This window comes from Mytilus californianus, unplaced genomic scaffold, assembly GCF_021869535.1.
Source record: "Mytilus californianus isolate M0D057914Y unplaced genomic scaffold, xbMytCali1.0.p SCAF_12, whole genome shotgun sequence".
NCBI classification, from domain to species: domain Eukaryota; kingdom Metazoa; phylum Mollusca; class Bivalvia; order Mytilida; family Mytilidae; genus Mytilus; species Mytilus californianus.
In genome coordinates, this window is record NW_026262604.1 from 52555858 (window position 1) to 52567962 (window position 12105).

Consider the following 12105-nt stretch of genomic DNA (forward strand, 5'->3'; position numbering starts at 1 on the left):
TTATACTGACTGCTAGACTTTAGAAATATTGTTTTCTGCACATTTTTTTTAATTTCTTTTAGCCTTGCTAAGGGCATACGATACAATAGCAAGCTTAAGGGCAGATAATGTATGTATGTAAAGCACAGATGATAATTCAGCTTATAAATTATCTTGATTGATATGTTCGAAATTGATTTATTAGTGTTACACATTGGCAAACTACGGTTACCGTAGCCTTTAAATATGATATAACGAAGATGATCGTGCATCATCAAGTCTTATAGTTTATTTCATTTACAAAACTGAATAAGAGTTGTTTTTCTTTTGTCGCCATGTTGGTGGTCAACGTCTCGAAATTCCTATACAAATCGTCCAAATTCAATTTGTTATACTGACTGCTAGACTTTAGAAATATTGTTTTCTGCACATTTTTTTTAATTTCTTTTAGCCTTGCTAAGGGCATACGATACAATAGCAAGCTTAAGGGCAGATAATGTATGTATGTAAAGCACAGATGATAATTCAGCTTATTAATTATCTTGATTGATATGTTTGAAATTGATTTATTAGTGTTACACATTGGGAAACTACGGTTACCGTAGCCTTTAAATCTGATATAACGAAGATGATCGTGCATCATCAAGTCTTATAGTTTATTTAATTTACAAAACTGAATAAGAGTTATTTTCCTTTTGTCGCCATGTTGGTGGTCAACGTCTAAAAATTCCTATACAAATCAGCCAAATTCAATTTGTTATACTGACTGCTAGACTTTAGAAATATTGTTTTCTGCACATTTTTTTTAATTTCTTTTAGCCTTGCTAAGGGCATACGATACAATAGCAAGCTTAAGGGCAGATAATAAGGCATCCAAATTTAACGCGTTATTTTCACCACCTTGCTTATGATAAGCATCCAAAATTCGCGGAAAAATCATAACGTTATCCAATCGGTTACGTGGATTTGAAAGTATTTGCATAGGAAAACGAAGATAGTGTAAAATATACTGCGAGGACATATATTTCGAGGCAAATGTAGACTGTTTACTTTGCTTTCATCAATAAATACGTATATGACAGTACCTCGTACAGCTGTTTGATGAACGGCGGGAATTACTGCACGACGGTGTTGCATTCAGAAAACACTGCAACGTAATATAGAGTCAAAGGAAAATGGGATCGCCAGCATCTGAAAAAAAAAGAAATTTTCCATTTCTAGATAAAAAATGACCACATGGACCCCCACATTGTTTTTTTGGCAATCTACTATATACTGCTTCAGAATGTTATATCAAAATTGCATGAAAAAAAAACAACAGTAGATTTTTTTCTGTATGAAATTGTATTGGGAAGTAATTTTCGACGGCTTTTTATGGCCAATAATTTTAGGATTTCACAAAAACTTTTCGTATTCAGGCTTCATTTTAGGGACGTACTTTAAAGCCTATAATTTAGAGAACGCTTGGGAAAAGACGGGTGAAAATATCTCTTCCCGTTTGAAGTCATTTTTTTTCCGGAAAAGTATTGGAATATGTATTTTATTGTTTAAAAATAAAACATACATATTTCAAGTATAAATATCGCAAAAGTAATGCATATCAAAATTGACTCTGTGTCAAATTCTAATGGAAAAAGAAAAAATCAATCGTGTCGTATGCCCTTTATTATAGATCACTACGATGTAGTACGGATCTCTTATCAGACTCGATTTTATTTACATGTTTCAATTTGCATAGTCAAAAAAGAAAATCTTCCAGTTACATTTTCTACAAGATGGTCAAGGCAAATAACTCAAACTCATATTATATCATTTCGAAATCTATGTATTGTTAAAAATTCATATAAAATTAAATGCTTTGTAGATACATGTATGACATGTCATACTGTGAAACATATTCGCTACATTTTTTGTATGACAATAATCATATGTTTATTGACATTAGTGTGGTATGGCATTGCAATGTACAACTTCATAACCTTATTCGATGCAAACCTTTTGGAACTGTGAGACAACCACGAAACAACTAAATTCACTATCAAACTTATTGCAAGACAAAGGTCACATGAAAAAACAACAAATTCAACTGTATCAGGTGATGATGTTATCACTTAATTTATAACAACATATATATAAAAACAAATTTCAACGGATATTTTTATATTTATTTGGAATAAGTCGTTTTGATAAGATTTTTTTTTTAATTTCTTGTCACTAAATAGTCTTTTTGACGCTTCTTGTCGCTAAATTATTCTTCTTGTCGCTTCTTGTCGCTAATTAGTGAGACCCAAAATTTTAACCAATTTGACGCTAATGGTTGCCGAAAATGACCGTTTGACGCCTGACCGTGTGACGGTAAGGGGCATTCCTACCCTCAGGAGATGACCTGCTTTATACTATCATAATTACGTAAAGGCGTGACATCTTTCCGTTCGTAAATTTCGCGCGAGTAGAGTTGCAATTCCTTATAGGTCACATGATTTACAATCTTTAAAAATGGCGGAAGCCAGTGCCCGTCCACGAGTTTTAATCCTGGGTGGTATGAATATTTGACTATAAAACGTTTTGCTAAATGAAAATAATCCTCACAGTTAACCTACTCAGACTCATTCAATGTTCTCGGAGTATGGCAAACAAAAATGTAAAGTCTGGGCCTAGTAAAATGTAACAAAACAAAATGTTTAGACATCCTACTACATGTACATGTACAACAATATAAATATTTTCTTTTCCAAATATAACAAAGACTACAGAAAAAAAACTCTACCAACTGGTAGACATTTTATCTGAGATAAAAAAAAAATGTTAAAAGCTCTACAATGTTGAGTCACTATGACTCATCATCTCCTAGGCTAAGGGCTTGTATCATAGACATAGAAGTTTTTGGGCCACAAATATATACCAGTAGCCAGTATGTGTTCTCAACTATAAACACATTGAAGAATGCATATCAATCGACTGGCATATATTTCCGGCCCAAAACGTCTACAATACTATCCCCTGTGGTCATCTGGCATAGTAATTAGATGCCTATTTCTGAGACTACTAACACATTGTGTTATAGTAGTCTCAGCCTATTGTAAACAAACTTCCATATCATTTACAGAGAGATGGACTTCAACTGCTGTTAAATACACGAAGGATCATTACATTACATTTCCTCCATATAGTATACACACTGATACAGTTTTTGTTAAGTTTATCAGAAATCAAACCAAACTTTAAAAAAAAAGACCAAGCTTGAACTATAATGAATAGCCAGTGAACATATGTGTTTCATATTTTTCATGTCAGGGCCTTTTATAGCTGACTATACAATGTAATGGGTGTATACAGTATGGTTTTTCTCATTGTTGAAGGCCTTACGGTTGCCTATAATTGCTTACATCCACTTTATTTGAACTTTGGTGGATAGTTGTACACGACCTGTCTCATTGGCAATCATACCTCATCTCCTTATTTTTATAATACTAGAAAGAGAGAGTGATGATTTCCAAACTGATCAGAAAGGATTTGTGAATATTTCAACAAGAAAAACTGTATATATTAGCAATATATTTAAACTAAATGCTCTTGGTTGAAGTGTGCTTTTGTATTCAGTATATTCAGTCAAGAAATACATGTACTTTAGTGTAGAAATTCCCTGAAGTATTTTCCCTAGGGTCTCACTTCAGAATAAAGAAATATATATAGATAACATGTGTGATGTTTGCTGCTGGGAAAACATGAATCTTAATAGAAGTCAATCGTTGCAAATTATGTCATTGAACGATAACTTAAGAACATGAAGAATGTAAGCATTTTACGAGAAAATGCACGAATGTGAAACTGAAAGTCGTCAAAACATGGAAACATAAACAAACTATAATAATTTGTTAAAAGCTCATTTTCTTAAAAAAAATAAGATGATCATTTAAATTTGTCAAAACCTGTCCCTAAGTATGTTATTGTAAATCGTTTTTAAGCATGTCAATAATTCAGTTTTCTTTTACGTCAATACTAATGTAATAGTGGTTTGATTCCGCCAGTGTCATGAGTGTAGTTTATCCGGAGGAAGAAAATCCCCAGTGATTTTTATCCACCAACAAAAATTCACTAGGTTTTTCTATCCGGGTCCAGTGTAAAACGTCTACCAGTCATTATAAGGTTCTAAAAAGGTTTTTTTTAAGGGGAAATATATATAAAATGTGGTTTTATAGTTTTTAGTGTATTTGACACTTGCATAGTTGATTTATGTAAAAAGTGGAGAGTTATCATCCAAGGAATGTTCACACTAGCATGACTAGTGTTTTGAAACAAGGAATGATTACACTAGTGATTTTGTACCGGAATGATTGCACTAGTTATTTTATACCGGGATTAATTACACAAGTGCTTTAGATCCATACATTAATTGTGAAGTGATTAGTACTCATTTGAACACACGATAACACAATAATGCTTAGCAACGAATAAGATTTAAATAATTTTTCTATGCAAATCTATAAAATCATATCTTCTATGTCAATATCAAAGGATGCTTCTATAATTGAAACTTTATGTAAGAACAAATCTGCTCTTTAAATTTTGTTTATATCAAGTTCAATGTCCTGATCATTGATACAGAATTTTGAGTTATGAAAACGTCCTCCTGATCATCATCAATATTATTTACTAGATTGGCTCAGATTAATTAAACTGGTTCCTTGAAAATCGTTTTAATTTTAACCCATTTATTTATGTAAACAATAAACCAGTCTTATATAAACAAAACAACGATATCAAGATCGACGCTTTCACACTATTTACATCCAATATTCTCTAGTGAAAAACCGTTACATGGAATAAATACATGGCGGAATGAAAGTATGCTTACAAACTAACAGTGTGTTGAATTATGGGAATAGCAAATATTTGATTATGAGAATGGAAACGGGAATGTGTAAAAGAGACAGCAACTCAAGCATGTCAAGTAAAGAGCAGAAAACAGCCCAAGGCCACCAATGGGTCTTCAACACAGCGAGAAAATCCCGCACCCGGAGGCGGGCTTCAGCTGGCCCCTAAACAAAAATGTATACTAGTTCAGCGAAAATAGACGTCACTCTGAAATCTGAAACATATAAATGAACTAATATTTAAAAAAAAAATACAAGACTAACAAAGGCCAGAGGTTCCTGACTTGGGACAGGCACAAAAATGTGGCGGGGTTAAACATGTTTTTTGAGATCTCAACCCTCCCCCTATACCTCTAGCCTATGTAGAATAAACAAACACATAGCAATACGCACATTAAAACTCAGTTTAAAATATTGTTATCGGTATTTCCAATTTGCCTTCTCCTAGAGCGCCTCGATCCAAAAGACAATGAAAGAATTGCAGTCTTTGTCCTATTAGAATAGAAAAAATTCATGTGGGCTTGAATTTGTATAAATTTTTGCCACGGGTTGGCCTTTTATGACGATATTTTACCCTTTCTTTCGCTTGAGGTAAATGTTTACTTTTTGTTTGGAATTCTGACCAACTGCATTGCAATTTATTTTCACAATATTCTGAATTCGTTTTGTACTCTGTTGATGAATTTAATAAGAGGAGACCCATTTTGACATATTCACAAGGATTTATATTTACTTAACTCATTCAGTCATTAGTTGGCTTAAAAAAAGTGGTTCCAGAAAAGAGCTGATTTACAGTATTCAGTGATATTGTATTTTTTATCATGTTTATATGTATATGTTGTAGGTACAGGGTTTATAGGAAGAAATCTGGTGTCATACTTGGTTAAGAATAATCTGATTAGTAATGTAGGTATATCATGTATATAAAACTTAACATTGTACAATCATTACAGAGGGTCTGGATGGGGTTTACAGAATAAAGTGGACAAAGATAATCAGTCAGGGGTACTACTTATACAAGTGATTTCATTATCACCTATTTAAGTGATTTGATAAATTCAGTTTTCACCTATTTAAGTGATTTTTGTGTTTCCTTTTATCTTCAAGTGCTAATTTCATTAATTTTCCGTATTTTGACAAATTTTTCTGTAATTTTCCTACATAGATCAATTATCCCTTTCTCTTGTATATTAATTTCACCAGTGCGCTTGGGCAGTAAGCAGTCAGGGGACTTATTGAAATAAGTGATTTTTAAATCACTTATTTAAGTAGCAAATTCAAAGTTTTGTCACAAATTGTGATTTTGTAGTTTTACCAAAATTTTAAATACATAGGTTTAGATAATATCTTTTCATTAGTAAAATTGAAAAAAATGAACTTCTTGCTTCTTTTAAGCAGCAAGGTTTATGCCTTTGATGCAATCATTTAGCTGCAAATTCTATTTTAGTTAAAAAAATGCTATAAAAATGGCTTTACATAATGAACTGATACTTTCTCAACAGATTTTTCCCAGCAGTGGGAGTATTTTTCCTGTAAAATTCAAGGTTTCATCTTATAGATTATGTAATAAAATTCTACTGTTCGCGATCAAAATTTCACTGTTCGGGGATGTTGAAATTAGTGGGGGTTATTAAAATAACGATACTTAAAGAAGTGATTTTTTGGAAGGAAATTGAGGTATGATACTTAAACAAGTGATTTTTATGTCATTATCCCAGATTTAGTACAAGGTCATCACCTGACATGACCCGGTCATCCTATCAACACAGATGTTGGTTCTGATAATTTTAGCAACATAATTAGTCCCTGGATCATTAGTATTCTATATTTAAAGCTACAATAAAATTAAATCACTTAGTCTAGTGATTAATTTGTACTACTTAAATAGGTGATTATTAAAGAAAGACAACTCTTACTTCCAACCTTTATGGACATAATGTTACTTGATTCAGTGATTTAGAAAATCACTCATTTAAGTAAGTCTCCTGACTGGTAAGTTAGTGCACTAAAGCTTTTAAAAATACCCTTGGGGAATTTTTCTGTAATCAAATATTCATTAACTACTCTTACAATCAGACAAAGGTCAACAATTTTAAGTTACCTGATTGGTCTTCCTTAGAGTTAGAATGATCTACTTCAATGTTATGTCCTGATTTGCAAATTATTCCAGTTTACATGGTTTATGCATATTTTAAATAAACTGTAAAAACTGACAGGCTCATCAAGCAAAAAATAATTTCTGCATGCATATAGTTGTTTTTTAAATGAATCCTTGTCTTTTTACCAATAAAAAAACCAAGCTTGTGGGGAAAATATCAAGAAAATGTTATAAACTCTTATTGAAGTGATTACATTTTTACCTCTCAAATTACTTGTTTCAGTGATTTTAAAAAGTCTGTGTCTATTTTTGTGAAAATTTTCAATTTTTCAAAGCCAAAATCACTTAAAGATGTGATTCTGAAATCACTTGTATAACATGTATAAGTAGTACCCCTGACTGATAATAGAAAAAAAATTGGTAAAAATAATAAAGAATAGAAAACAATATTAAGGTGGTCAAATATAAAGAATATAGAAAAATGAGCAAAATAAATAAAGACTATTGAAAATGTTCTAAAAGAATTAAAAGAAAAAAGAAATAAAGGACCTGTACCAGACCCTCCGTCATTGCAGTACACTACAGCCTAAGCAGATTTTGTCATTTCCACTTGCCATTTCAAGCAGCCCACTCATTTGTAACCCCAGATATTGCTAAAAATATGGAATGTTAATATTAAAGCCAAAAAATATTTTAGGTATTATATCATGTATATGGTCAATAACAAAATTCAGCTTATACATTTGAAAGTATACAAAAAAGACATGGCACTGGTGTTAATATGTCTTTTGATTGAGTTCAGCCATTTCAATTGATATTTTATAGTATGTCTTTCTTTGTTGTGATGTTACACTATTGTTTCAGATAAGGGTGAAGGTTTGGTACCATTAAAATGTTTATACCCACTGCAATTGTTTGCACCTGTCCTAAGTCAGGAATCTGATGTTCAGTAGTTGTCGTTTGTTGATGTGGTTCATAAGTGTTTCTTGTTTCTCGTTTTTTATATAGATTAGACTGTTGGTTTTCCCGTTTGAATGGTTTTAAACTAGTAATTTTTGCCCTTTATAGCTTGCTGTTTGGTGTGAGCCAAGGCCCTGTGTTGAAGACCGTACTTTGACCTATAATGGTTTACTTTTATAAATGTTGACTTGGATGGAGATTGTCTCATTGGCACTCATACCACCACATCTTATATCTATGAAATTCAAAATGATGATTTAAGGTATAAAACCACTAATTTATAGCCCCATTGCTTTCTATGTTAAATTCTGCAATTTCAAGCATAAATGGCTACTTTATCTTAAGTTCAAATAAAGTGGCAGTTATTTCATGTCAAAACTGTACCTTATGCTGACTTGTGCTGAAAAAATCAACATACCTTTAATTGCATATTAGAGCGTACTGGTTCCCGGAAGTTTGATAGTACAAAAACAGGAACTTCTGATCTGAACAAAAGGCCAAATGAGCCCTCCTATTAAAATTTCCTATACTTCTTTATTATTCAAATAAAACTTTCAACAAGGGTTCTACAGTGACCCCAAGTCCCCAAGCTTTCATTTGATACTAAAACTACCCAAATATTCCCACTATTGACAAAGATACAGCTATGCGTAGGAACTATTTTGTTTAAAATATGTACTACTTTCTTGTATGTTCTTTCCGACCGGGCCTAAATTAGTGGTTCTATACCTATAATAAATCATTTATTAAAAAAAATTATACAAATAAACATATTTATACATTTTGAACAACATGTACAAACTTGAAACAAAAGATATATCATGATGTAAAATGCATGAGATGAAATGCTAATTGTTTCTAATTTTTAGTTTATTTAATTTGAAGATTATCTGGCAGTATGTAAACACTTTTCTCTTCAAATATACTCAACTGCTGTGATTTTTTAAAAATTATTTTGTCTGTACATATTTAAATTTTTTAGGTGAGAGTTGCTGACAAAGTGCCACCTCCCATGGCATGGCTTAGTCCCAGACACAAGGTAAGGCCACATATAATAATTCTTAAGCTTCTCAGGTGAGAGAATCTGACCAACTACTACATCCCATCATGCCCATGGCATGTCTAAGGCCTTGTCACAATTAAGGAGAGAACACACGAAATAAATCTTTAGCGTCTCAGGTGAGATGATCAATAGTGCCAGTCCCCATGGCGTGGCTTAGTCCTAGACACAAGGTAAGGCCAAATGAAATATTTTTATGCCCCCGCCATAGCGGAGGGGGCATTAAGTTTTACCCTTATCCGTCTGTCCGTCCATCCGTCCGTACGTCCCAAAATTGGTTTCCGTTCTATAACTTTAGTTTTCCTCAACCAAATGTTATGAAACTTTAACACAATGCTTATTACCACAAAACACTGATCAAGTTTGAATTTTGGTGGTGTCACTTTAACCGTTCTAGACTTGTGCCATTTACAAATGGAAAAATCGCTGAATTTTTGGTTTCCGTTCTTTAACTTCAGTTTGCCTCAACCAAATGGTATGAAACTAATACACAATGCTCATTACCACAAAACACAGATCAAGATTGAATTTTGGTGGTGTCACTTTTACCGTTCTAGAGTTATGCCCTTTACAAATGGAAAAAATTGCTGAATTTTTCGTTTCCGTTCTCTAACTTCAGTTTGCCTCAACCAAATGTTACGAAACTTATACACAATACTTATTACCACAAAACTCAGATCAAGTAGAAATTTGGGAAGCGTCACTTTTACACTTCTTGAGTTATGTCCCTTTATATGTTATATGCAAGAGGGGGCATCATCTGTGTCCCATGGACACATTCCCCATTTTTTTTTATTTTCTAAGGTGAGTGTTGCCTTTCATGGCATATCTTACACCTAGACACAAGATTAGGCCACATACAATAATGTTTTAGCAAATAAGTTGACAAACTGTCACCTCCCATGTCATGGCATAGTCCTAGACACAATTAAGGCAAGGCCTCACAAAATAATTCTTTAGCATTTCTGGCGAGAGTAACTACAGAGCCACCTCCCATATCATGATTTTGTCCTAGACACAAGCTTTAAGGTAAGGCCACATAAAATTTTTTTTTAGCATATCAGAATATCAGGTGAGAGTAGCATTAGTGCCACCTCCCATGGCATGACTTAGTTCTTGTCACAATTATGGAAAGGCCACATACAATAACTCCTTAGCATATATCAGGTGAGAGTAGCAACAGAGAGCCACCTCCCATGGCATGAATTAGTCCTTGACATAAGAAAAGACCAGAGGGTGCCACCTCCCATGTCATGACTTACTTCTATACACAAAGTAAGCACACACAAAATAATTTTAAAGCTTCTCAGATGAGAGCAGCTGAAAAGTCAACTCCTTGTTCTCTATTTTTCAGTAGACAAAAGGAATAACATCAATAAGCAAACTATATTTTATCAAATATTTGTTGTAACATGGGTCATATTACCTTGGCATCATTTTGATGTTTCTCTGACATTATTTTTTTTAAATCCACCAGTTTCTCAGCTATATATAGTACATGTAGTAACAGGTCAGTGTCCGTTATAGGGCAATATGTAATTCAGTAAAAAATAAAATTTTAAAAAGTTTCTAGTGTCATCCTTTAAGAACATTTGCTTGATTAAGTATGATTTTCTTATTAATCTTTTTTTGTAGGAGATATTTGCTATGCCTCAAGTAGAATTCAAACATTCCAATCTTATAAACCCAAGTAAGTAGATTTAATGTAAATTCACAAATTTTAGCAAGTTTTTTTTATTATTGCAAAAATTGCTATGGTATATGCTTCACTAAAAAATCTCACATTGTAAATTTTGATAGCATTATTAGTATGTAGCATTTCTTAAAATCACAAATAATCGTGCATTTGTCGATTGTTCAACAAACACAATAATAAATGCACACAAAAAAAAAGGAAATATGAGGAAAACACCACAAAATAGACAGCAACCAAACAAAACAAATTCATAAAGATAGACATGTAAAGGTCAAGTTTTGATAATTAAAACAATTAATTCTTCTGACTAGACTTAATTCAGAAATTAATGCGTGCATTTATTATTACACATGTACAACTTTTAAATAATGCCTTTTTTAATGGACAAAAATGGGTGAATAATTAATGCGATTTCAGGCAAATTTGCATATAGATATATATATATATATGTATTGAATTCAGATTACAAGTTTTTATAAATGCGATAATCATCCAGTCACATTATTCACAAAAATAAAAACCTTGCAATTCAATGTGAATTTACCTTATTTAAAAGCAAGAGAGAGAAGATAGATTTGTATTTGCTATTTTTATGGCAAGTTTTTATTGGTTAAAGGAGCCAGCTGATTGCCCTGAGTACACGGACCTTCCGCAGGAAAACTGGAAGTCCTAGTCAATTAAGATTGGATACATACACACCTGCCAGGTGCGATATTCAAACTTACAATCTCAATGTTGATGATACAGAAGGTGAAACAAAAGAGTAAGCAGTGTCTAATCCAATAGTGATGGCCATTATGTTAATCAATACAAGTAGGATGTTCCTTGCAAGGTTGGATCCAAATTTTCTTCTGTCATTAGCAATAATCATTATAATGGAAGATACAGTGAAATGAAAACAAAACATGCAGAAATTTTCTTTTGAATGTATTCACTAAGTTTTGTTAATTTGATCATGATGAAATTGACAGTATTTATGATAACTGATTACAGAGTCAGTAGAGAATGCTTTTGCGGACCCTGATGGAGAGTTTGATTATGTGATAAACCTGGCTGCTGAAACTAAATATGGACAGACTGATCCTGTAGGTATTACATTGTGTTTAGAAAAGCAATTGAAATATAAAAAAATTATAAGAAGATGTGGAATGATTGCCAATTAGACAACTATAAATTAGAGACCAAATGATGTAAAACATAACAACTATAAGTTACTGCACGGCCTTCAACAATGGGAAAAACCCACACAGTATAGACAGGTTTTTCCAATTATCTGCTTTAGTTTGTGACGCGACTCCTAGGCATGGTTCTAGTACGATCGCCATTACAACCGTGAAAAAATTGTAAACAAGATATACATCTATTTCCCAGACCGCTTATAATTAACGTAAACACAAGAATGTGAAGTGTACTTGACCTCAGCAAAATTACAAAATAA

The 12105-nt window shown here is 32.6% G+C and overlaps 1 protein-coding gene across 1 annotated transcript in view; it reads left to right on the forward strand.

The window, feature by feature from the left end:
- The first annotated feature begins 2475 nt into the window (after positions 1-2475).
- Positions 2476-12105, forward strand: part of LOC127721999 (uncharacterized) — a 49140-nt gene continuing 39510 nt past the window's right edge. Inside the window, exons 1-5 of the mRNA XM_052228853.1 lie at positions 2476-2518; positions 5698-5759; positions 8894-8950; positions 10607-10661; positions 11661-11752. Coding sequence (XP_052084813.1) covers positions 2476-2518; positions 5698-5759; positions 8894-8950; positions 10607-10661; positions 11661-11752 — 309 coding nt within the window. The remainder of the gene's footprint in view (positions 2519-5697; positions 5760-8893; positions 8951-10606; positions 10662-11660; positions 11753-12105) is intronic.